This window comes from Ceratotherium simum, chromosome 30 (assembly GCF_057802395.1).
Source record: "Ceratotherium simum simum isolate JZ-2026a chromosome 30, ASM5780239v1, whole genome shotgun sequence".
Lineage (NCBI taxonomy): Eukaryota > Metazoa > Chordata > Mammalia > Perissodactyla > Rhinocerotidae > Ceratotherium > Ceratotherium simum.
Window position 1 is genome coordinate 8,923,050 of NC_141929.1, and position 27,957 is coordinate 8,951,006.

At 39.5% G+C, this 27,957-nt stretch overlaps 1 protein-coding gene across 1 annotated transcript; it reads right to left on the reverse strand.

Moving 5' to 3' along the window:
* Positions 1–3,551: 3,551 nt before the first annotated feature.
* DYNLRB2 (dynein light chain roadblock-type 2) lies at positions 3,552–12,762 on the reverse strand. The gene is made up of 4 exons (XM_004437085.3): positions 12,692–12,762; positions 10,388–10,463; positions 4,721–4,888; positions 3,552–3,806 (listed from the first exon to the last, which is right to left on the reverse strand). The coding sequence occupies exons 1-4, from the start codon at positions 12,692–12,694 to the stop codon at positions 3,763–3,765; spliced, it is 291 nt and encodes a 96-aa protein (XP_004437142.1). The 5' UTR covers positions 12,695–12,762; the 3' UTR covers positions 3,552–3,762.
* Positions 12,763–27,957: the final 15,195 nt, after the last annotated feature.

Consider the following 27,957-nt stretch of genomic DNA (forward strand, 5'->3'; position numbering starts at 1 on the left):
TAGGCGAGGAAGCTGAGGTTCTGGGAAGTTGTGGACCCTGCTAATAAACAAGCAGTCGAGTCAGACTCTAGACCTCACGATCTTTCACCTGCACTGTATTGCGTCTTATGTTGCAAAATTGACCAAAGAAAGAGAATTTTAAAGTCATTTCTGCAGCAGGAAGGTTCAAGGTTGATGACATCTAGAGAGGGAGTCCTGAGGTCATGTATGGTGAAGGGAAATAAGGAGTGGGGGTTTCTCAGAGTAAAACCCCAGGAGGGAGTAGAAAGGTTCAGTGTTTTCTCCGTGTTCAAGGAATGGCTAGGCTGAGTGCAGGGCTCCAGGAGGGAGTAGAAAGGTTCAGTCTTTTCTCCGTGTTCAAGGAATGGCTAGGCTGAGTGCAGGGCTAACCCAACTCTCTATGTCACATCTTGCCTAAGAAATATACAGAAAAGTGTTACTAGCCTTAAATATTCCAAATATTAAAACTATTCCAAATTTCCCTGGGGATGCCTGAGTTTCCATTACTAGAGATGATTTCATGTTAAGGAAGCACTCGAGTCCCGTGGTTTCCAGGATTTGAGATACCTATTTATCTTCTGTAAGTCTTCTGATTGGAGATGTTACCACCACTCTGAAAGCTCTGTTATGGCCCCAAACCTGATCTACTTTTTGTTTTTGTTTTAAACAGGGACTATAAGACCAAATATTGGTTGATTGAATGAATATCTATGGCCAATTCACCTAAACATGCTATAGTTTCCAATTCAAGGGCATTACACTATTTTCTAACATCAGAAGAGTAAGGATATTTTGCCCCATGTCAAAGACATGTTGGGGATAATTGTAATTTGTCAAAGACCAAGAAAGGGGGAAATCCAGGTCTTAGTCTATGGTAATGTTTGCTTTTGAAGAGGATAGGGGATCTAGCTGAAAGGCCAGAATGTCCCAGTGAAAGGGGCTGCGAGAGGCGGACACCTGCAGGGGCTTTGGGCAGGCTCGCGTCCATCCTCTGCTGGGATAGTCCCGCTATTCAGTGATGAAGATTTGGGAGCTCGTAATGCTAATGATGTGTAAATGCATTTTCAGCTATTTTATTAAGCTGCCTTTCCAAGTTCATGATCATTAATATTTATGGTTGGGATATGTTCCTCCAGAGATTCTGCAAATGGCTCTCCTATTGTTCAGGTAAAATTTATAGCAATTTGGACTAAGAGGGGGCACCAGTGAGCCCAGGCTTATACATCTCATAGGAAATGATAGCTTTACCAATGGTTTTGTATGGGCGTGGATCTTTAGTCTATAGGTCCAGGCCTCTTTTATAGAGCTAATTGACTATGCTGTTATGAATCCAAAGGGGGATGTGAATGTCAGTGTGCTGGAAGGCAGAGAAGGGTAGTACAAATTCCCCAAGATCATATCCTCCTCTGTTGTAATTGGCCTTGGCAAGTTCTACTTTTTGGTGCCACAGTCTCTGTCTCCAACAAAGCGTTACCGTTCCCTCTGGATGCAGAAGTGCAGCAGGACCACAGCAGAGTTCCCTGCCCAGTGGGGTGGAAGGGTCTTCTTCCCCGGAAGAGTCCACGCAGAGCCCTGGCACTTGCCACAGTGTCATCTGCACCTGCCAGAGATGTCCCACTGCTATGTCTCAAATGGGGCTTGAAATTTCTGGCTGGGCCAGGAGGAAGGAAGTGGCTTTACCAGTCAGCCATGCATCTGCTGATGAGCTCTGGCTGGGCTGGGGGACTACGGGGAGATGACAGATTTAGGTATTGGAATCAAATGTTAGCTCTGGTGCATTTTATAACAATGAGCTAATCTTTACCTTCTAGAAACAATTTTTTGGGGAGGGTATCACAAGAGCATGAGGCCCCTGGTAAGATCATAAGCACTGATTCCATACACATGACCACTCCAATGCAAACACACATACCTGATTCCTGAAAGATGCCTGACTCCCAGCTCAGGTGAAAGCCTTACCTGTAAAACCCAGGGGTCAGATAGATGATCTCTGCGGCCCTTTTCCTCAATAATGAATTTCTTTGCCATTTGGATTCTAACAAGATCTTGTTTATGTTGGAAACTGTCAGCAGATGCTGAAGCTGTCCCTAGGTGAGTGGGTATTATGGTACTCAGACCTCACTGGGTTGAAGGATGGGGTTGGGTCCATGGTGGTGTGCCTGGTCTCCAAGTCATGGCGCAGAAGGCAGGGGAAACACTCACCTGTAATTAAGACCTACTCTTTGGCTGAATTTCCTCTACTTACAGGCTGCATCTGGGTCCAATCAGGAGGGGCTCAAGGGGGATGGGGAGCAGGTGGCACTGGGGACTCTAGGGAGAGCGGTTACGAATTCATACCACCTAGAGGTGGAGAATAGAGAACAAAGGGTTCTAAAAACAGCTAAAAAACTAGAGACACGATGACCAAATGCAACATGTGACCCTTGATAGGATCCTGGATTAAAAAAAACAGCTATAAAGGATGTTATTGGGACCACCGGGGAAATTTGAATATGACTGTATTACACGATATTATTGTATCAATATTAAATTTATTAAGTATGAAATAGGAGTTGCAGGAACTTAAGTGCCTGTGGACCCCTTGCGGGGTGACTTGTGCCTCCTGAGAAGACTCCTCTGGGGAAGGAGAGAGAGGCACACAGAGGAGGAGAAGCTGCAGCTGTATCCATAATGTTTTCTTTCTTATTATTGGGGGGCGATTCTCAAGGGAATGATGCTGAGTGAAAAAAAGTCCATCTCCAAAGGTTACATACTATATCATTCCATTTATATAACCTCGTTGATAGGACAAAATTACAGAAATGGAGGAGATTAGTGGGTGCCTGGGGCTGGGGAGTGGCGACAATAGGGCACTATGGGGAACCCTGCTGGTGATGGACATGCTCTGCATCTAGACTGGGTCAATTTCCTGTGTGATCTTGTACTAGAGTTTTGCAAGATGCTGCCATAGAGGGAAACTGGGTAAAGGGTACCCAGGATCTCTATGCTATTTCTTACAATTTCATGTGACTCCTGTTATCTCAAAATAAAAAGCTTAATTTAAAAAAGAGGATATAAGGCAAATATGGCAAAACATCAACTTCTATCTGGGTCTTGGAAATCTGTTATATTTGTCCTACTATTTTCTGAATGTTGGAAATATCCGGTAAAAATAAAACCCTCTGGAGTTATCTAGTCAGCCTTCTAAGTATGCGTCCTTGCCTGAGACCCGCTCCTGGTCCTCAGGCTGCTGTGATGGAAGCACAAGTCTGAGGAGCTTTGCAGGGATGGGAGCAGCAGCGTAGCTGTGGTGCCTACCCAGCTGAGAACCACGCTTCAGACTTCTTACCGCCTGCATTGAACCTGGGAAGGCGTCTAATACTCCTCGAGGGCTGGGGCTTCCCTCAGAGCTCCCGCAGCTCCACTGAATCTCCTCGGCGTGTCAATGAAATGGGAAAAATCATACATCTATACTGATTCTTGGGGACAGTTACTTCTAGACTAAAAGAGCTGTCGCAAGGAAGGCTGTCTTCTCACTAGAATCCCTCAGTTTTATGTATTATAAAACAAGAGACGTACATACCAGAATTTATTAACTATATAGCTAAATCACAACTTTACAAGACATTCAAAAGGGACTAAATGAGACGTGTAGAATAGTTTAAATGTAAAAGTAAAAAGAATCTCTAAAAGACCAGTTAGATTAGAATATAATCTTAGTAATTATGAAAGAGTGAAGTGTTCTCAACCCAGCGTCACAGGACAGACTCGGCCATAGCAGGTCTATTCACATGGATTCTGAATGACAATCAGAAGATATTCCTTATCTGTGGAGAGATATGGACAAAATTAATCCACCCTAAAAATTAAATTTAATGAATGAATACTTCAGCTGATCTGCTTTTGTCTTTAAAACATCACTTGGACCCTGTGGTCCCTTGTGGGCCAGTGGCTTCCCACCCTGGCTGCACATCAGAATCACCTGTTGCGCTTTTAGAAAATACCATGACCCAGGGCCCAGTCCCAGAGAGTCTGATTTCACTGGTCTGCAGTGGGGTTCCAGGCATCAATCATTTTTTTTTTAAAGCTCTCCAAGTGATTCTAATGTGCAGCCAGGATGAGAACACAGGTGTAGGAAGAGCTTTATTGAGTTTATGGGTAATTCTGATTTTACAGATGTACGATAGGGAAGTTCGTTGGACACGAGGTTTAGGATCACAAGTCTTGTTTTACACTGACATCTCCTAACACTGTGAATCTAATTCCTTCTAATTCCTTCCGTCTAATTTCTTCAAGGAAAAGAGTATTTCGGTGGCTGCTGTCTTTGGTAGGCCAGGTGGATGGGCTCTCCCCCTAGGAAGGGCTTAAGACCTACAGGCCTTGATCCACCCCCTCCCTTATCCCCTAGATAGGAGACATCTCTCCCACTCTCCAGAAAGTCTGTGCACTAAGTTCACCTAACATGAGACCTACATCTCCTAAATCTTTTGATTACTAATAATAAATGCAAGTGGGCAAAATTCAGCTTCTTCAAAGGTCAAGTTAATCGCTAATTTCACAAAATTTTCAGGTTGGACTTTTCAGATTCAAACTTCTTCATTTTGTAACTGAAGAATATTATGTGTCATATTGCATATTAAAATCTATACCTATATATCTATATATGTTGGTTCTTTGAAATAAAGCTTTTATCCAGTAAAAGTAGAAGATGATTTAAATATGAAAGGAAATGCAAAATTACCTGGGGCTACCATGATTTCATGCTTTTTTGATCTGATCCTAAGGAAAGTTAGGTCGTTCTGAGGATCAATATCGCGGACTGTGCTCCTGGCTTTCATTGTCAGCTGATGAAGAAGACCTGCGTATTGAACTGTTGTCGAGTTGTCCAAGGTTGTTCGGATCGGAATGCCTGCCACGAGATTTAATTTTGGGTTAAAAACTTTTTCTGATTATAAAAGTAACATGTACATTGTAGAAATTTTGGAAAATACTGATAATTGTAAAGAAGAAGAGAAGTGATGGCTGATATTACTCTCTGGTAACAATTTTAGTTTATTTCCTTCCAACCTTTTTGTCTCTACGTGGATTTTAAAATATAGTTGGGTCAAACTATAAATTACATATTTGACAATTGCTTTTTTCTTCTTTTAAATGATAGCATACAAGTTGTCCCTGTTGGTGACAACGTCATCATTATTTTTAATGGCTGTACACTTTACTATTTTATGGATCTATCACAATATAATCAATCCCCTATTGTTGGATTGTCAGGTATTGTACATTTTTTTTGTAGCTAATGGGGTGTTGAACATTTCTGTGCACAAATCTTTTGGAAGCTGTTAATTGATTATTTCAGTACGGATTTAACATATTACTATACAAAAAGGATTTCCCCAAGCGTCCTGTCTACAGCGAGTCTGCTGTGAAATGCTTGGTCTGTGCCACGGTGCTTGTTTTCTTCCCTGAAGCCAGAAATAGAAAGGGATATGTCTGCACATGCTAGAGAGTATATAAAAAAAGGATTTGCAAAATTTCTTTGTAACTCCTCACATGGTATTTTGCAAACCTTATATTTTCTATTAGAAAATAGCAACAAGGACACTATAGTTTTGCTGGGCATTCCCCGGTTTGCACTCATTCTTGGTTTAAGCATTATTAAATCTGGCTACTTGTGTGCTCTATTGTTCATTATACAAGTTTAGAACAGAACCTATTAATTTAACTGGAAAAATCCAGCCAGGCAAATATGCAAATATAATTCAATTCAGTTCAAATCACTTGAACTCAATTTGGGTCACCCAGCACTCAGTGCTTCTTATGTAACAGGTACTGTCTTAGGTATTTCACATACACTGTATCTAATCAGAGAGGCCCTTCACATTACTGTGAGAAGTACCACGTAGCCAGGGAATTCCAGGGATTTGATTTGCAAATGTGCCTTTAACTTAGGGGGACATACGAAGGTGAATGTGGCTCTTGGTTTTCCCCTAGAGAATGTAATTCCAGAAACTGCTGAACAAGATGAGCACTTCAAGAGTGGACGAGTGTTACCCGTTTTTCATGAAACTCTTTGAGAGCCTCAATTCTGACTTTGAAACAGACTAATTTCTTTTGCTTTTAAGAAAACCGTTATCTGCAGAACGGGTCTTCCTAACCAATATGAGGACAATACTTACAGGAAAACCTACTTAATAAATAAGGTTTTCTACAAAACTTGTTAATTTCTGTATCATTATTTGTCGGCCACTTTTCCCCCAGTAGTCAGTTATGTCTTTCACAGCTGATGGAACAACCCAAGGCAGGCGTTTTTAACAAGCAGGAAACCGAAATGCAGCAAGCCCTCAAGCTTTCAAGAGCACTTTTTGACGAATAATTGTATTTTGCATCCTGAATACTGACTTACCTACAAAGTCTGCATTGCTCAGTGTCAAAACAAGAAATACAACCAGAATAAATTATTTAAAATGCAGATGACAAGATTATGAATCAGATACTCAGGCCTATTTGGTTAGTCTGTTCATGATCCAAGTCAATAAATAAAACAGCTAGCCCTTCTGAATAACAAGCGTGCACTGTGGAAACTCTTGGAGTTTTTCATATCCTCTATAGACATTTGGAAAAAATCAATCAACAAATATTTTTTTGAGCTCTTGCTTGGTACCATGTGAGGTAATTAAAAAATAATTTATTAAGAAGTAATTTTAGCCATGGTATAAAATTTACCCACTTCCTCTTCTGAGAAGTAACCACTGCTCCCAGTCTCTTCAGTATCCTTCCAGATATATTCTAAGTCTATTCAGTGTGTTTGCATTTGTATTCTTTATTTTATCGTATCAGTCTCTATTTTGTATCTCAATTTTTTCCATTTAATACACTTGGGAAATTGTTCCATTCAGTACACATAAGGCACGGTCATTCATGTGAATGACAGCACAATATGGCTGTCAAATGGATGCTTTGTAATACACGTAACTAATATATCCTCCTGGCATTTAGGCTGTTTCCAGTCTTTGACTTTTATAAACAAGGCTACAGAATATGTCCTTGTGCATCCCCTTTCACATCTGTATACATGTGTAGGATAAATCCCCAAAATGGAACTCTGGAACACGAGTATGAATTTGATATTGCCAAGTTTATGGCACTACTTTAAAATATGACTCTTGATGATCTCCGTAAGCTGGCCCTCCTCAACTGTACATTTGTACTTTGGTTGATAGATGATATTTCAAAAACAAAATGAATTGAAAAGAAATAAAAGGAATTGGCTGGATGGCTGATAAAATCTAATAAAATTCAAACAATGGATTGTAAAAAATGTCAAGAATATTTAAAATTAAGAGCCTGCAGAAATCAGGCTTATATAAATAAGAACAGATGACAGATATGACTGCCTGGGAAACAAATATATATATATTCAACAGTATCTAATTCAATGATCAGTGCTGCAATATTGTACACAGTGTATGGTTTTCTAAATGGGAAACCAAAGTTAACAAAGAATCTACTCTAATAAAAACCTACACCACTCGGCATTGGACTAAATTGATGTCTACTTTATCGTCGCGGATCGGAAGTCTATGTTTTAATAGCAACGAAACCAAAGGGCTCTATTTAACATGGCATATGATGCGATCTAAATGTATAAACATGGTAGAAGGGCTGCCTAACCACCAATACAATCTGAAAATATGTTAAAATGATTTGCCTAGAATTAATAGATTAAAACCGCTAGCAGAGAAGCAGAGCACATAAACACCATCTTAGTTAAATATTTTCAGTATTAAATTTCTTGAGACTTCTGAGAGCTGCAGAGGTGTACTATAAAAAACGAGACTTTCATCTAAAATTGAGTAGGCTGTTGAAATGGAGTATTTTATTACATTCTGGTCACGCAACTTATACATATGCTATTAATAAACATCTTTGTTGTACACTCTGGTTATTAATAATATGACCATAAAAATAACCCCCTCATTTATAGTTTTGGGAAAAAGGTTAATCTGGCTTTCAGAAAAGTGCCCTAAATCCTAACACCACCTTATCCTAGTAGATGTTAATTAGAAGAAGTTAATGGGCATTAAAAATAATATTTTGTTGCCTTTGGACAAGAAAAATGTTAATTGAGAAACCTGAGGAAAATAAAGTAAAAATCACTTTTAATCCCACTACTCAGAGATAATCACCATAACACATCCCTGCCTTTTCTTCCACATTTATTTGCAGGGTGTGTGTGCCTGGCTGTATTTATGATTAGAAAATGCTGGGGACTGCTTCATTCCCTGCTCTTTTCATCTAATATCGGGAGTGGTTTCCCATGACTCTAAATAATCTTCAACATTTTAAATAGAGTAAATATGTAAAATGGCTCATCAAGTAAATATTACATAATTAATTTAAAATTTCCCCTACTGTTGGGATAGATTTATTTACTTATTTATTTATTGTTATTATATATGATGCCTCGGTGAATACCTTTTGTACCTAAATCTTTTATTAATCACTCTTTAAGATAAATTCCTAGGAGTGGAATTACAGATCAAAGGGTATGGACATTTTTCAGATATTTTATGCATATTCCCAAGATAATGTACTTTAGACTAAGATCTTCTAAAGTAAGACATTAGATGAGTTGTCCTGGGTGTCACAGGTGAACACACCTGTACTGAGATAAACAGTGTCCCTGCAAAATTCAAGTCCACCCTACACCTCAGAATGTGACCTTATTTGAAAACAGGGTCTTTGCAGATGTAATTCGTTACGAAGAGGTCACACTGGGCTAGGGTGGGCCCTAATTCAATGACTAGGGTCCTTATAAGAAGAGAAAACAGAGACCTAGAGAGGAGAACACCACATGATGATGGAGGCTAAGATTGGAGTGATGCATCTACAAGCCAAGGAATGCCAAGGATTGCTGGAAACCACCAGAAGCTGGTGGAGAGGTCAAGAAGGATCTTCCCTGTAGAGCCTTCAAAGACAGCCTGGTCCTGCTGACACCTTGATTTCAATGTCTAGCCTCCAGAACTGAGAGAGAATAAATGTCTAATCTTTTTAAAGCCATCAAGTGTGTGGTACAGCAGCCAAAGGAAACGAATACAGCACCTCTGTGAAGTCATGCAGATAGCCCATCTTAGGGGGTGTGTCAGAGCTTATGCAAAAGCCTGGAACTAAAATCAATTCAACCAGAACCATGCACTAGGGTTGGAAACATTAGCTTCCTGGAAATATTAGGCATACCTCGTCACTGACCTGTATGGCTGATCTTAAACCCTCTCCCTCCTGATCACTCAAGCTGGGTAGATTTATTATATTCATTTGACATTGAGTTATTTTTAATTTAATTTTGTTATTTTGTAAAACACATCAAATGTTTTATCTGTAAAAATCAATTAAAAATCCCCACATTTTCAGACCTATTTAATTATAATTCTATTAAGTTTTGGGTATTGTGCCAGGTCCTTGATAATTATTATTTCATTTAATTATCATAACCATCAGTAAAGGAAGTTATTTTCCACCTGTAATGATAAGGGATTGAAGTTCAGAGTTTAAACAGACTTTCAGTTGATAGTTGTTCAATAAATATTTATTGATGGATTTGCTCTGAAATAATGATTAGCTGTGAGAGTCTGTTGCCAGGCACTGAAGGGGCAACGTGCCAATTCCACGGCTCCATCACGAACTACATGAAGTAGCTACTCTTATTTCAACTAATGCTCTGGGATTTGCGGCACCTCTTGCCCTTACAAATGCCTGAATTAGCAATGAAACCAGCAGGAGCCTTTAAGAGGTTGCCACCAAAGCTGAGCATGTAGCAACGTGCCAGAGAAAATGCTCTGTGGATTGTTAATAGGGATTGGGGAGCGAGAGCAAGTTTCTAGTATAAGTCTACAGATTTCAGAGGTGGAAATGTATCAGCCCTTTTGATACTATATCCACAAAGACTATACCATAAATGATATTAAAATTAATTCACAAAGATTTTATTAAATATGGTAAAGGAACAATTTCATTTAAAATGAAGACTGGAACTCTGTACCCTTTATAATGTTAAAACAAAAACAAACTGCCAAGAGTGATATTCTCCTTATCTTACTTTGATAGTTCTATTAGTACTTCTGAATGTCAGAAGAGTTCCCATACCTTTAAAAATTAGACCAAGTATAGTGTTTCTTAGGAATATATAGACATTTTTAGACTTGTCTTATTCATATTCACATCCCTAGCTCTTAGCAGAGTGCTTGGCATATAATAGATAATAGATGTTTGATAAGTAAATGTTACAGCTAAAATATACAAAATATGCTTTTTATTTCAAATTTGAAGATGTTTGTCTCAAGGCCTGGCACAACAAACAGGTTCTTGGTTGGCTTCTGCGGGTCAAGCAGGCAGCTTGTGATGTATTTACCTTCTGCATTGACAACCATCGTTCCAATAACCCCTTTATGGCTCTGGATCCTCTTTAGGGTTTCCTCCACCTCTGCCTGGAAGAGATCAGGAAGGTAGTTAACCAAAAGGGTCTTTGTGGTGACCCCAATCTCAAAGAGAATAATGTTTAGAAAGACACATACTCTCCTATCTCCTTAACCTAAGGTACTGGATGCTATAATCTCAGATTTTTGGAAGAGAGCTTTGAAATCGTGAAGTCCCATAAACAAGCCCATATAAGACTCCCTAACTACAATCATGACAAATCTCTTGGCTTGAACTCCTCTAGAGACAGAGAGCTTACTGCCTCACAAGAGCTCACTCCATTTTTATCCATCTCTATTTATGGGAAAAGCACTCTTTACCTTGGACAGAAATCTGCTCTCGATCATCTTTCACTCATTGATCTTTCTGTATTCGTATGAGAAATTCCTTTTCTACATTGTAGTCCTTTAAATATTTACAGAGCTATATCATTGTCTCCCTCTGTCTAAAAGTATCCCTTAATGAGAAATCTAATTCTCAGTCCTAAATGTTTCCTAATTGGGAGTTCAGATGATTACACTCAGGATATTCTGTAAAAACTATGCATTCCAGGATTCCAGGATTCTCTTGGTAACTATAGCCTGAATCTCAGTGTAAGCTGAATGTTCAACCTTGAAAAAGTATGTTGGAACCCCATCGTTGGGTTTTAAACTCAACTTTTTGAATGAATCTTAAGCAGAGACTATATTGTACCAGTTTTCTTCCCCTCAACAAATGCTAAAATTAAGAATAATCTTTTTCAAACCTGTGTATTGTTCATAACTGAGTAATCACTGGATATTCTGAATTCAAACAGTATTCTTCAGAGTCTCTTGATGAGGGTTTGTGATTCTTTTCCCTCCCAACATTGTACAGGTGAACATTATGTTACTGTAGTGAGGACTGTTTTCTTTTGCACTGAATGTGGGCAGAAGCACTCATTTCCTCTCTTCCACCACCAGAGCAGGGGTTTTGTGAATTTCAGGCATTCATGTACTAGATTCATGATTTTTGCCATTATGAATACCATCTATATTATTTACCTAGCATGTTCTTTAAATTATCTCGCTGCTAAAAGCTCAAATAGGAGCTCCATTTAAAAAGGAAACTATACATCACTACCACAAATGGAAATCTGGTATCATTCGTCATAAATGGATATAACCAGAAAAACAAAACCAAGAGAGAACATATTATTAAATTCTACCACAATGAAAGCTCTGAGCCTGAGGTCTGCTCTTTAGGTGAAAAGTGGAAATTACCAAATGATAGTGGTATTAAGGACCTAATAGCGCCAGAAATTTGATTCTGGACACAGTCCAAAGGCTGAAAAAAATGGAAGAGGAATAACTTTCTCTGATGTTATTGGTACTTCTGAGCCATCTTATGTAACAACTAGTGTTTGCATCTCTCTTAGAAACAATGCACTAAAGTAATAGTTGTACAGGGGATCAATAATTTATTACATTTTTGCCATCTTTAAGACAATGTCCACAGTTCCTTACCACCACTGCCCTCGTTTGTCCTTCTTTTTCACTTCTCTCCCAAACGCCTTTCTCTGCTCTCCCGGGCCTTTCTGTCCCGTCTCCCAGCTGTTTTCTCTTGTGATTTCTGAGCCCTCCTAAGACAATCTCTTAATCCCCATCTCCAATCCCCTTTCCTTCCTCTCATAATTCTTTGCTTTCACCTTGCTCTTTTTCAAACTTTCCCCAGTCTCCACTTTCCTTCTCTTCTCTTATTATTATTATTGCTCTCTCTTCCCTTTTTTCTTCCTTTATTTTCCTTTCTTCTCTCTCAACACTCCCTCCTTCTCCCCTCTCTCCATTCCCTTGCGCTCCCTGTCCCACCTCTTTCTTCCCTCTCGGGGTGATTTTTCTCTTCTCCATCTCGCCCCTCCCCTTTTCAAACTTTGCTCGCGGTCGAGATCTCTCATCCCCCTCGGGATCTTTTATCCCTCAATATTCCTCTTCTCTTTCTCGATACAGGCCCCCCTCAAGACCACACCCTCAATCAGCGCCCTAGATAGCTATCCTCCAAGATAGTTTCCTCCATCTAGACATCTTCTTCCCCCCTCCAAGGTCGCCCTCTCGTCCCTCCAGGGTCTCCCTGTCGCTCCTCCAAGAAGCTTCTGGAGACCCCAGCCTTCGCCGCGGCCCCGGGACCGGCCGGGCCTGAGTCGGCCCCGGGAGCCGGGCAGCGAAGGCCTCCTGCGGCCAGCGCCCCTGGAGCGGCGGGGCGCGGACCGAGACCCCAGATTTACCATCGCGCAGACGGCGAGACTCCGGGTTCAGACCAGCGCCACCGCAGCCCGGACGTCCACAACGCTTCCAGCCGTTGCTAGGAGACAGGGCAGGAAGTGACCTCCCGGAAGCGTCGGTGCCGCGCCTGCGTGCGCGCGGGTCGGGCAGCCGCCGGCGACGCCGCTTCCGCCCTGCCCTGTCCTGCCGCCTCCCGGCCGCCGTAGGCGGAGGTTGGGGCGCGTGGCCCCGGGCGCTCAGCTGGGTGCCCTTAGGCCGCGGGGCTGTGGGGCCCAGGAGCGGACAGGCGCGTAGGCCGGGCTCCGGGTCGTCCGTCCGTCCATTCATTCATTCAGTCCTCGAGGTGCGCCTTAACGGAACAGCCACTTCCCCATTCAAGAACGACCACCTGCCACGTGCCAGGCTCTCCTCTGGGCCTGGGGTCCATTCTAGCAGGGGAGACGAAGCAAATGCGACCATCGAGGCAGCACTGTCCAAGCGTGGTTCCTGCTCTGGAGCAAATAAACAGGGCTGGGTCCATCTGACCCCGGGGTTGGGCCGCTTTAGATATTTGATAATATAGTCAGCTGCCTCGGACACTGGGCGGACTTCCTTCAGCGCCGCCCTGTGCAGCAGTGATGCATTTGTCCCCCTGCCCCCCACGGATAGTTTTGTATTAAAGAAGAAGCATATCACAGCCTCGAATAGTACAATCATATATGTGTATATATATGTTAATGTGTATCTCCCTACCCCCAGAATAGTAGGGTAAGCGCCGTCTTCCATCTTATGCTCTCACCTAGTTGTAGCACCCCCACACTGCTCTTCACTCATTTGAAAAGTTGCTACTTGCCAGTATTTTTGTTTAATCCATTAGGATCTTTCTTTTTGGTCATTATTTGTCAACAGTGCTGAGTTGCTGAAAAATTGCAGGTGGTAGTGGCTGGAGGTTCTACAAATTGCCATAGAAGAGCATTCCACTGAGTATTTAAGGAACTGATGGAGGAAACAGAAGTTAAAGATCAATTAGGAATGGTCAGAAGTCTCTTGACCTTTGGAAGGGCATTGATAATATCTTTGTAGCCTGGGAGGAAGAGACCAACTATTGTGTGAAGCGCAGGAGGAAAATTCTGTGGCTGGAGTCATAAAGTCCTGGAGTTTGAAGAGGGCAGACGTTGATTACTAAATACAAGTGGTAGGAAGAGAATGCATCTCTATGGGAACCACGCTATAATGACTCTCTATAATACAGATGCAGTTCGTGCTTCCATTTCCAGAAAGCGGTCTCACACCAAACAAGGCAAGCTTATTGCTAGGAGTGCCAACTAGAATCTGAATGGGCTTGTCAGGGATGCTCTGAAATAATTTTGAACTCGGTGGTGGTTTTGGACTAGCTGATCCATTTCAACTTGGAGTCTATCATTTTATGGCATTAAGTTCCATTCAGAAACACTCTGAGAAGCTCTAGTTCTGCTTTTTTTTTTTTTTTTTGGTGGGGGAGGAGATTCTGGTCACTGTAATTCTCCCCTTTTCCTCCAAGAAATTTATGCTTCTCAAAAATCCAGGTCACAATAGCTAACTAATCCCCCTTGTCACTCAACACTTGGAACTCCAACCAAGATGATTTGGAATGGATAGCTAAGGTTGTGGAAGAGGAGTCTGGTGTGTGTGTGCGCGCTCAGATCTGGCTCTTGATTGCCTAGATCTACCATTTTAAGTAATAAAAGTACAGACATTTACAGTATTACTGGCTGAATTGTATGAGGACTGATTCTTGGGCTCTCTGGGTGTTTCTGATCAAGGAGATTCCTTCTTGATTATGTAGCCATTTGTTTTGCTTCTAAAAATCAGTGGCAGCGCACCATGTCTGTTGTGTCAGTCAGCTTTAATGAAGGAACCGACTGCATGTGCATGGAGTGTGAATCCCCTCATTTCTGGAGCCAGGGTGTCAAACTCGTTCGATAGCTGACAGCTGTGATTAGAGCAAAGCAGGACTCCAGCATGAAAGGCACCGACAGGAGTGCCCAACTGCTGAAAAAGTAATAAGAAGTAGCCAAACTGACTTCCAGCGAACAGTCGTGTTTGCCTCACTGTGCACAGGAAATCAATGAGGAGAATATGAGCCATTTTCTCCTTATCGATTTTCACTTATAATTATTCCTTGGAGGTAGCTTGGTTTAATTTTTATTCCTTTTTGGAACTACAATGAATATCCAGAGCTGTGCTATATAAAGTATCCTGGCAGTCTGACATGTTTCCTACCCCATCCTCAATACATGTGAATTATCCCTTTCCCTTCTCCTTGTCCTATCCCCACACCCCTTCCTTTGACTCACAGTAAATGCTAGAAGACTTTGAACTTAAGCAAAAGAATTAATGAATAATACTTTTTGCAAGTACTCTGAAGTGACCCAAAAAGTTGTGGTACATGCGAAGACAAAGTACGCTCTTCTTCACACATAGTTTGGTTAAAATGAGATGATTTTCTTCTGGGGTTGCTCTTTCTCCTCAGTCATTTCCTACTGCTCTTGGCTTAGCCTGAAGAAATCCAAGTAGCTTCATGATCTTGTGTATTCTCTTGGACTTTTTCTATACCACACTCCGTATATCTATCCTTGGCGCTCCTGCTGGTTGGCAAATACTGAAAACAGCATGGAATATGTTTTGTGCCCTTTTCTCATAAGGTAAGGCATTGTTTGTCAACTTAAACAGAACTTCTTCTAGTACTCTGCTGGTTTTGCTCCAAAAAATGTACACTCGATTCTTTGAAAATGTCCCTTAAGACTAAGGCAGACTTAGAGTATGTCAGTGATATCAATAAGTATTCCACATAAGTGACCCAATGCTATACAATTACAGAAGTATAGATTTGAGTTTCAGAAGATCAACCATTTTCTACTTCTTATTAGGACAAAGGCACCCTCTGGGGTAATTCTTTCCAGGACTCAAGTGTAACAGAAGCATTTACTTCCCATAAGGGAGTGCTCCCTATTGGAATTAAACGGTTTCCTAGAGCACAGAATTTGGCGTTGCATGCAGCCAGGGTTGATGTTTCTAGATATGTTTCCTCGAGTAGAATAAATTCTCAGAGCTTCTGTTTTCTCATAAAATAGGAAAGATAATATCTGCCTTAGAGGGTTGATGTGAGGTTTAAATGGTGTTATATGGGTAAAATGCCTGGCCTGTACCAGGTGCCCAATATGGATCATTTAACCACGTTTCTTTCTTGTGTCTTATCCTATCTTTAGTCCATCCTTCCTTCTTCCCTTCATTCCTTTTCTCCCCTCTCTCCTTCCTTCTCATCTTTCTGTTTCTCTACCCTTTTCTTCCCTACTTCCCTCCCCTGTTTCTTTCCTCTCTCCCTTCTTAACCACCTTCTCTTCAACCTCCTTTTTCTTCATGCCTTCTGTAGGATAAATATCCAGAATTCATATTGTTGACTTTCTCACTAAAGAACATCTTTACCTTTCTTTTCTTATTCCTTTTCTCCTGTTATTCCCTTAGAATATTCATTTTATGTAATTCATCTACCTCTAATCTCATTTTTTTCACAATTCCCATTTTTAAGCTTCTGGCTCCAGCATGCAGTTCCCATCTCAGTGCACTCCACTCAAAAGATATTCTCAGAGACTATCTCAGGGATGAGGGCAAACTCTAAATAGTTCCTCATCTATTAATTTTGTTTAAAGAAGGAAGAGCTGAAGAGAGCAATAAATCCCATGCACTTTATGAACCCCTTCTTTTTTCTGATAATCCAGTCCCAAGGTCTCTGTTCTATTTTTTTCAAGCTCTCTGATCTATTTAGTTTCAAAATTACTTTCATTGGTAGGTATAACACACACAAAAAAGTTAGGTGCACAAAACAAAAGTTAGGTCAGTGAGTTACTAACAAAAATCTTATGCATAAAAAAAATGTACAGTCAGTGAGTTACCACAAAGTGAACTCCTGTGTAACCCCCAGTCAGGTCAAGAAATAGAACACTGCCCACATTCCAGAAGCTTCCACGTGGCCATTCTCAATCATTACTCCACACTGTATGGCCTGAAAAGCCTAAAATATTTATTATCTGACTCTTTACTGAAAAAATCTGCTGGCTCCTGCAATAGACTGTTCCTCTTCTTTTTAGTCTTCAAAATATGTTTGATGGTTGAAAACAAAAATTATAACATTGTTCGAGGTTTTTAAAGTATGTAATATGTAAAATAACTACGACATAAGCGGGGAGGGTAAATGGACCTATCTGAGGGTAAGGGTCTTACTTTCTACTTGAAGTGTTCAATTATTGATTCTAAGTAGACTGTGAAAAATGAGGTATGTAATCCATAGAGCAACCAATAGAAAAGTATACAGATAATGTCAAACAGCACAAGAGATAAATTAAAATGGAATACTAAAAATTGTTCAAATAATCTAAAAGGGAAAAGAGCAAACAGTGGAATGGAAAACAAATGGGACAATCATAAAACAAATAATATAATTGTAGAGTTAAATCCTGATATGTCAATGACATTAAATGTAAATAGTCAAGCACACCAATTAAAAGACAAAGATTGTCAGAATTAATTTAAAAAATGATCAGTGATTTCTGTTTCTGGAAAGATGGAGTAGGTATACTTTTCCCTATTACTTCCACTAAATATAACTAAAAACCCTGGAAATTATACAAACACAAGAAGACTCTGAAAGATGGGGAGAATCAGTCAGATTGCCTAGGGACCTTAGGACCCAAAGAATGACATGATTTCAAGTTACCTGGGTTTTCTTTTTGCCTCATATATTCCAGTCTTTGTGTGGAAGAAGCTAGTAACCCAGAAATGCCGACAGGCACAGAAATTTTAAAAAACGCCAACAAAAGCCTATTCTGTAGCCAAAGGACCACCCAACAAGATAGAAACTCTTAGAAAGTAACCATTCAACTCCAGCCTAACACTACAGAAAAAGACTAGCAAAGGCCAGGTGGAGAATACAGACTTCCACTCTCACCTTGCTGTAACTCTCCCCATCTCATACTGGGGTGTTGTCAGAGAAGGCTGAGTAGGGAGTCAGTACTTCCAGCCCACTGGGTGTTAATTGGGTGTTAACTCCTCCTCCTCCCCAGCCCCCCACAGCGGTTTCAGTGAAGTCTATGTGGGGAGCCTGGACTACCAACCCTACTCTAGTGTAGGAATAATTACATTAAATATAAACAGTCAAAATACACCAATTAAAAGACAGATTATGAGAGTGGATTAAAAAATATGACCTAACTGTGTGCTGTCTGTAAGTAACTGACTTCAAATATAATAATATACACATGTAGAAAATAAAAGGGTGGAAAAAGATATATCATGTAAACATTAATACAAAGAAAGCAAGAGTGGTTCTGTTAACATCAGATAAATAGACTTCAGACTGAAGAAACTTACCAGATACAGAGAGGAAAATTAATTATATAATGATTAAATTTTTACTTCCCCAAGAAGAGATAACAAATCTAAAAATGTATGCACCAAAGAACTGAGTGGCAAACTATGTAAAGCAAAAAGTCACAGAATTGAAAGGAGAAGTAAACACATCCTCAATGATAGTTGAAGACTTCAATACCCCTTTCTTGACAGTTGACAGAAGAATAAGACAGAAGATCACCAGGGATAGAAAACATCATCAACCAACAGGATCTAATTGACATTTATAGAACACTCCAACCAACATCAGCAGACTCCATGTTTTTTTCAAGGGCCTTCAGAGCATGTACCAAGATGGACCACATCCTGGGCCATAAGACAAACCTCAAGAAATTTAAAAGAATTGAAATCATACAAAGTATGTTCTCCAATTACAGTGGAGTCAGGCTAGAAATCAATAACAGAAAGATAATAGGAAAGTCTCCAAACACTTGGAAAATAAACAACACATTTCTAAATAATCCATGAGTCACAGAGGAGATCTTAAGGGAAATAAAAAGTACAGTGAACTGAATGAAAATGAAAATGCAACATATCAAAATTGTGAGATCCAACTAAAGCAGTGATGAGAGGGAAATTTATAGCACTAAATGCTTACATTAGAAAAAATGAAACATCTTAATCATGTGAGCTCTCACATCAAGAACCCAGAAAAAGAAGAGCAAAATAAACCCAAAGTAAGCAGGAGAGTGTAAATCAAAAAGATAAGAGCAGAAATCAATAAAATTTAAAACAATAGAGAAAAAACAATAAAACAAAGAGTTGGTTCTTTGAAAAGATCAATAAAATTGACACATCTCTAGCAAGATGTACAAAGAAAAAATGGGAGAAAACACCAATTAGCAGTATCAGGAATGAAACATGGAATGCTACTAGTACTCTGTAGACATAGAAAAGATGGAGAACGCTATGAACAACTCCACATGCATACAGTTGACAGCTTAGATGAAATGGACCAATTCCTTAAAACCACCCACAACAGAAATTCACTCAATATGGAATAGTTTGAATAGCCTATTAAAGACATTGAGTTAATAATCTGAAAATTCCTCAAAAGAAATTTCCACTGGAGATTCACTAGAGAATTCTGTGGAATGTTTGAAGAATAATTAACATGATTTATCCACAATCTCTTTCAGAAAATAGAAGGGGGAAAACTTCCCAATTCATTTTATGAAGTTAGTGTTACCCTGATACCAAACCAGACAGAGACAGTACAAAAAAAAAAAAAAAAAAAGGAAAGAAAACTAGGACCAATATCCTCTATGAATGTACATGCAAAATCCTTAACAAAACATTAGCTAATAGAATTAGCAATGTATAAAAAGAATTATACACCATTACTAACTGGAGTTTATCCTAGGGATGCAAGGCTGGTTCACCATTCAAAACTCGATCAATGTAATCCACTATATTAACAGGCTAAAGAAGAAAAAATAATCACATGATTGTATCAGTTGACATAGAAAAAGAGTTTGACAACATTAATACTCATTCATGATTAAAAAAAACACTCAGCAAACTGGGAATAAAATGGAACTTCTATAACTTTATAAAGAGCATCTACAAAAAAGCTACAGATAACATACTTAATGCTAAAAGACTAAATGCTTTCCTCCTAAAATTGGGAATGAGGAATGGATGTCCTCTCTCACTATTCTTGCTTAACACAGTGCTGGAACTTTTAGCTAGTGCAATAAGGCAAGAAAAGGAAATAAAAGGCAAATAGATAGAAATGAAGAAATAACACTGTCCCTGTTTGGAGATGACATGATTGACTATGTAGAAAATGCCAAGGAATCTACAAAACAACTTCTAGAAATGAAATTCTCAGGTATAAATCTAACAAAATATGCATAGGACTTATATGCTGAAACCTACAAACTGCTAATTAAAGAAAATGAAGAAGATCAAAATAAATGCGGGGGATGTCAGTTCTCTCTAAATTGATGTACAGCTTAATGCAGTTCCTGCCAAAACTCCAACAAGATTTTTTGTAGATATGGAGAAGATCATTCTAATTTCGATATGATTCATTTATATTGAAAAGCAAAGGAAATATAACAGCTAAAACAATTTTTAAAGAGAAGAATAAAGTTGGAGGAAACACTGCACCCAATTTCAAGACCCATTATATAGCTACAGTAATCAAGACTGTGTCGTATTGGTGGAGGGATAAACATATAGATCAATGCAACAGAATAGAAAACCCTGAAATAGTCCCATACAAATATACCTAGCTGGATCTTTGACAAAGGTGCCAAAGCATTCTGTGGAGGAATGATGGTGATTTCAATAAATGGTGCTGGAAATTCAACATCCAAAAACAAAACAAACAAAAACAAAACAAAAAAATCATTGATTTAAGGCTCACACCTTATATATAATCTCAAAATGGATCACAGACTTAAATGTAAAATATAAAACTATAAAACTTTAAGAAAAGCATAAGAGGAAATATAAGAGAAAATCTTTATACTCTAGGGTTAGGCAAAGAGTTCTTAGAATTAGCACCAAGAGCATGATCCATAAAAGGAAAAACTGATAAACTAGATTTCATCAAAGTTAAAAACTTTGCTCTATGAAGATTGTGTTAAGAGAATGAAAGACAAGCTACAGACTGAGAGCAAATATTTGCACACCATGTGTCTGATAACGGAAATAGTATCTAAAATAATTAAAGAACTCTCAAAACTCACCAGTAAAACACCAAACTATCCAGTTAGAAAATGGGTAGAAGACATTCTACTGAAGTGGATATACAGATGGCTAAGTACATAAAAAGAGTATTCAACATCATTAGCCCCTAGGGAAATGCAAATTAAAACCACAATGAGATAGCACCTCACTTCTATTGGAGCTAAAATAAAAAACAGTGACAACACCCAATGCTGGTGAGGATGTGGAGAAACAGAATCACTAATACATTGCCATTTCTTTTTATGTGGGTTTCTTTGTATTTATCCTGCTAGGGGTTGTTGTGCCTCTTGTAACTGTGGCTTGGTATCTTTTGACAGTTTTGGAAAATTCTCATCCTGTGTTTTGCCAGTTTCCAGTAATTTAAAAACCATTTTTCAGAACCAATAAAGACTATGAGCTTTATCTAAGGGAATTGGCTGAAAATGTTTACTCATCATACTGTGCATGTATATTCCCAACTGTACAATTATAAGTATGAAAACAAACAAAACAGCATAACCATATATGCTGTTGCCACTTTATTGCACCCTCAATGATCTCTACCTGGTCCTTACTCTCAGGATCTACTGATTATCATTTAATATATGTTAGGGTAATTTTGCTGTAATTTTATTTCCTTTAATTAAACCTATGTCAAGACGTAAGCAGTGACATACTTTCTCCAGACCTTGAACAACTAGGGATAATGGCTATTGGATGAAGGGTCAGTCTGCACCCCTTCTGTTAACATTTAATAATCTCACATTTTTGTTAGCTGGGCATAGTTTTCCAAGCACTTCGACGTGGCCCATCTCAATTGCCCTTACACTGACCCCTTGAGCTTTGGCAAGCTTAGTCCCTTTTTGCAGATGTAGTCTCTGAGGCAAAGAAGTCACGTGACAGACTAAGGATCCAGAATGGTAAATTTTATTTCATACCAGACTGGAACTTCCCAGGATGGCTCTGACTCTGTATTTGAGTGCCTATTTTAAACTCTTCAAGTTACCTAGATGGCCCTTTGCTATTCTAGTTCCAAAAGATCATAGTCTTTCCATGGACACAATAAGTGGCTGAGCCAGAAACAAAGTTGAACTCCCTTGTTTTCCTTCTGTGCTATCATGCCAACTGCATGCAAGAGGGAAGAGGCCTTTGTCACCTGCTTGGAAAGAGGAAGAAGTCTCATCTCCCTCCCAGCTGACTGCTGCTTCATGAGAGCACACCAGCCATCCCAGAAAGATCCCATCTCTAAACATTTTGGTTGGCCATTTCTCTCACAGCTGACTCAGGAATTGAGATGGGTTGTCTGCGGATCCTAGAGTGAGTCTGGAGATGGTGAAGAGCTTGCCAAGCAAAGTTGTCGCAACCCTTGACTAACAAGAAGCAGCTTACCTTGTGGAGTCTCCAGGCTTACTCCTGACTACTTTAGAGACTAGACGAACAAGATAAATGAGGAAGCAAAATGGTGGATATTGAGGTACATGTTTGGAAGGCAAAGAAATGGAGCCTCTGTAGGGAACGTGAGAGTCCTTCCCAAGATATATCGTACTTATATAGGGCAGTCATTCCTTCAACAATATTGGTGGAGTGTTTGATCCAGAACTGTTGGGACGCAGGGAATACAACTGCGAATAAGATGGAAAGATCCCCTGCTTTCATGGCACTTACATCCTCGTGGGGGATATGGTTAATCAACTGGTGATCACAAAATTGTGCCTCCGGTCTCCTCATGCGAGAAGTATAGGTTGCCAGTGGGACACGTAGGAGGTCATCTTGACCCAGTGTCAGGGGGTCCTGGAAGGTTCCCGGAGTTAGTGATATCTATGCTGAGTCATAGAGGAGACACTTCTTAGGTGAATAGGCGTGGAGGTTGAATAGAGGGAAAAGTGTGGCAAGAAAATGAAGATGTTTCAAAAAACTAAAATTATTGTAGTTTGGTATGACTTATTAGCTATGGCTTTAGCAAACAGAATGGGAAAAAAATTTCTCTGGGCAAAACCTAGCATTCCTTTGATAAATTAGGCCCAAGTGTATTACCTGAAATTTAGAAAATTGCCATGAATGAGCCACTGCCCCCTCCCCGGCTTTACTAGTGTGCCCAGGCAGGAATCCTAGCTTCAAAGTGCAGGTGAACTCAGATTTCTACGTTAAAAGCCTTGCCTGGCAAAATGTGACTGAGTCCCCTCCCACTGAGGCAGACAGCGCCCTCCAGTGGACACGAAGATGAGTCCTCCTCTTGCGCCTCGCTGGCCCCAGCTGTATTGATGGTGCATTTTTGCCATGCTCCTGTGAGGTGACAGTCGGCAAAGTTGGCTGAAACTCTGAAACCAAATAAGGCAAGGAGAGTGCTAGTTCCTACGAAGAGCTGACTTTTTATTATCTAATTTTTAATTCCTTTTAATATGCCTCCAAAGCAGTTTCCTGGTTGAGAAAAATTATAAAAAGTAACGGAAGAGAGAATGAGAACTATAAAAAATGGGAAACGTTTTGTCGTTTCTCTTTTAACCACAGTCCCAAGAACGTTGATTCAGCTGTGGCCAGTGGAGGGGAACTAGTAAGTGGATCTGCTGGTGTAAACAATTTTAACAAGAGAAAGTTAATTTCTTCTCAACTCCTCTAAACAAACGTTGGACAGTAGCTCAGGGGTATGACTTTGAATTGTTACCAAACATCCAGTCTGCTGAGGCGCTCACGTGTCTGGCATCAGACAGAATGAGGAGGTGTGTGTGTGTGTGTGTGTTGGTGGGAGGGGACAGCTGTGGCTCGTGTCATAATGTCCCAGGGCCTGGGACGCTCCAGCATGCATGCAGTACCACCTCCCCCTCGAGGAGGAAAATTGGGGCCCTCTGCCCAATTGCATTGTGATTTTGAGAATATGCAATTTAACTTAGCTTTTCCATAAAAATCCAAAATTTAAGAAGATGCCAAACGATGTGGATGGAATCAAAATGCCTTAAATGACATGATGCTGAAAATACAGTGCCACCTTTCTTTCCCCCTAAATAGGAAGAATGGCAAGTTGGGGGAAATGACCCTGTGTTACTTTTCAGAATCCTCTAGATGGTGCTGCTGCAATAGCTATTGGCTAGAAATTTTTTTAGCACTTAACTATCAAACCAAATATTTAACTTATTAAATGTCTTATACTTATGGTTAATTGCTAATATGATACTATCGATAATTGATAACATCACATTTACATTATATTCTCCTAAGAATGAGTCTATACACGTAAATTACACAACAGAGTACTTTCAAGAGTTGGAATACTCATTATTATTATTCTCTGGTTATTATTTAATAAAACTAAGGACTTTCACACGTAGCCAAATTTTTCTATACATTAAAATGGGCTCTAGGATTAGCGCCTGCTCACCTCTCCTTGCATGGGACAGTGTAGGCCCGTGCTTTGTACATTGTAAATGCTGTGTTAATGTTTATCAGAGGAATTGATTCTACCTCGTTTTTCCCCTTCCACTACTGAGAGGAGATGAGTGACTAACTGTGCAAGCTTTTTGAAACCTCAGTCAGACATCGCTGCTTATCTTTGCTGATAAAAAGATTGGGAGGCCATTTTTTCTTTAGTTCTGAAAATGGCCTGAGGTATATATATTTAGAAAATCACTTCTTTATTTTAAAAGCAAATTGGTTTTCAGGTTGGTTCCATTGAAGTGCAGGAATGGTATGAAAAATCGTGTTTGATCATTGCTCAAATCTTAATCAAGATTTTATTAAAATCAATATTTGATATGCTGCTCAATTTAATTAAATCAAACCATAGAGAAATGACTAATAAATGAGTTTGAAAATCAATCACAGGGTAAAGTATGTTTCTTTTAATTAGTTTAACATATGAAATGTTGGGTTAGGCAATTGCTGACCACGAAAGGAAAAAAAAATAATCACTTTTGTTTATACAATATGAACAACAAATATTAATGCGCCAGGCATGGTGCTAAACATTATCTGTGAAGTTTCTTCATTTATTTTGAAACAAAATCCTGTGAGGTCTGCTGTCTCATTGATGATACAAGCCCGGGTTTGAGCCAGCATCTGTGTCCCGGGTCATTCAGCCAGTAAATGGCAGAGATAGATTTTAACACAATGATCAAGCTTTTCCCACTACCTTAAATTGCTCACAAATAGGAAGAAAAAACATAATTTGATTATGATTAATTTTAGAGAAGGGCATTGGTGGTAATTTTCTTCCTGAAAGAAGCGTTGCTTTGATAGATGAGTGATAAATGAGAAAGGGGAAAAAAATCCCAAATCAAAAAGCATGAGTGTTGACTTAGCAGCTCTAAGTCCCAGGGAGTGAAAAAAAAAAAGGTTTTAATTTTTCTGGACAGACACAGAATGCAGTTATAAAATACATAAAGTTATACAGCTTTACTATATAATTTAGGCTTATCAGGAGTGGCAGAGATTTACGGCTTTAGTAAAAAAGTGTCCTAATTGGGATTAGCTAATGAAATAGTGGTGGAACTGGAGAGAGCAAGTAGGAAAATGTGATTTCAGTTGAGGTGTTTCTCCTCTCGTGGGACGCTAACAAAAGGGCCAGTGTTACACACTGGGGCAGGAGCACACTTTTAATTAGGCCTTCAGAGTTTGTGCCTGCTGTTTTGGTTCTAAGTTTTCTTAGTCATCCAAAGAGTCGGCTCTCGGAAACTAATGATATTCTTGTTAAATACCATTGGCAATGAGAATGAAACTGCAGCTTCCTGAAAAATCTCCTTCATTTTTATGCCGTACTCGTTTGGTGGGATGAGAATGAAAAATCAACAATAATCACAAGCACACAACTGTGCAACTTCTCTTCTCTAGACTGAGAAGGATTTTTCTCTCGAGTCGCTGCTTCCTGAACTACAGTCATTCATGTATTACGTGCACAATTTTTGACGTCTTCCTGTACCCCAAGTGACTTAATATTTTCACTTAAAATGGCTCATTTAAAAAATCAAAATTAAATATGTTTATTTTAGAAGGAAGCTTTGTTTCACAGCCATAAATGGGAAACTCGAGTCACTTGCTCTAAGAAGGATATGAGTGAAAAGAAATACAATTAAATCAAAACACTGTTGTCAAATTTTAACTCCAGGAAAGTGTCCAGAGGTCGTAAAGACAGGCTTCCTCTTTTATTATATCTGAGGAATAAAAAAAGATTGAAAAGGGAATAATTTTTCCATCATGTGAGTCAATTTTATCCAATAAAGTGTCTATATACTACCTAACATCATGTTTCCCACCAGAGGCGCACCCTCCAACCTTTGTGATCGACAGCCCGCGTATCTTTGCTGCTCATATGAACTTTTGCCCCCTTTCTCTACTTCCCCCATTTGAACCTTGCTCTCCACCCATCTAATCCTGCTTACTTTGTGTCTAAACATTTAAAGAATCCTGGTAAGCACACACAGTTGGCATGGAGGGTAGATTACAAAACGAATACAGCCATGTGCTGCGTTTTGGTCAATGACGGACCACATACACAACGGCAGTCCTGTAGGTTGGTACCATGTAGCCTAGGAGTGTGGTGGGTTATACAGTCTAGGTTTGTGTGAGTACATGCTAGTGTTCGTACAACAACGAAATTGCCTAACGAAGCAGTTCTCAGAACCCATCCCCATCGTTAAGTGACACATGACTATAGTTTCTATTGTTGGGTTACACTACTTTTCTCCATATATGCTGTTTAAGATAATTTTTCTCTAACCAGTTGTGGCAAATTCCCAATAATAGTAAAATAAATGTAATGAACAATATGTCTCTTTACCACTTCTGACCTTCATACACCCTGTTCCCCCTCCAGAGGCAACCACTGTCATCATGTTTTGTGTGTTCTTCCCGAGATATTCTGTGTATGTGTAAGTTTATGTGAACCTGTATGCCTCTCTTTAAATTTCACACAAATGAAAGCATACTCTACATTTCACTTTTTTTTTACCCAATGATATTTTTTGGATGTAGTTTCACATTAGTCTATATAACCCTAGTCCATTCTTTTGAATACTGCATGGAAGTACACTATGCATGTAACTATCCTCTTTCGATGGATACTTAGATTATGACTTTTTCTTCTACAAACAATGCTGTAATATCCTTGCACAGTTCTATTTGGGCCCATGATGACCGTTAAGAAGTAAATCTAATACTGCACAGTACTCATTCAAATGGGTGGAGTTCTAATCATAATAATTAGAGAGGGCAAACATAGTCATGTTTCTTTCATGAGGATTGGCTTTCTGTTCTTTTTCCTCACCCATAATGTAAATTCGTATTTGTTGTGGTGTCCTGCACAGCATGAAGCATCCTGATTTGCGCATGAAGTTGTAGGTTCTAAGTGATGGTGGTTGCATTTGTCTAATACTATTTAATTCTTCCTTGCCGTGATCACATTTGAAATTAGTTTGTGTAGTTTTATGTTCAATGCCTGTCTCTCTTAATGGATGACAAGCTTCCTGAGGCCAGGAAAGGACCTGAAGTTGTTGAAAAGTTCTAAACTCCTCTCATCTTAGGAAAAATAACTGCCACATTATTTTAATAGCATGTAGATACACATTCCTAGTGTAGCATGAATGGGAAATATGAAGGAAAAAAAAAAAAAGAAAAGGAAACAACCCATGAGAGTTGGGGTTGCTATTTCTGACCAAGCTGGAACTGGGAAATACCAGAAGTCTCATGGGAAATCTTATTTCATCGGAAGACGATCCTGTTCTCTTGGCCAAAGAACGGATATGTATTTCTGTGTATATAAAACTTGCAGACCCAGACAGAGGGCCAGTCTACCTCTGGCTTAGCCTGCCATTTATTATCATTCACAAGGTGGTGTTAGATGCTCAGCTTTTAAAAGAAGCGGCTTTTCAGCAGTATTTTTACCCTTGAGAGTATATAGAGAGAGCTCTGTGTTGTATATTAATCAGAGCTTTCACGACTCGCTTTGAATGGTATTCGAGATGTGTCTGGGAGTACAGTGAATGAACTATGCCCAAAGTGTGCTCTATTATTTATTACTCAGGAGTCTTTCCATCTGAGACATAGACTGAAATTAAAGGAACCAAATATCTCCCTTTAATAACCCAGCGTTCTTCCCAGTTTTTGCTCCCAGTGCACCCCCACCCCCAAAAGGGTTCCAGGATTTGATACCTCATAAGAGACAGTTTGTATTTAAAAT

Excerpts from the sequence above, each read along its gene's own strand:
- DYNLRB2 (XM_004437085.3), bottom strand. Across the intron at positions 4,889-10,387 it reads GATGGTTGTCAATGCAGAAG|GCATTCCGATCCGAACAACC; the intron begins GTAAATACATCA and ends ATCTCGTGGCAG. Across the intron at positions 3,807-4,720 it reads TGAAATCATGGTAGCCCCAG|ATAAGGAATATCTTCTGATT; the intron begins GTAATTTTGCAT and ends ATCTCTCCACAG.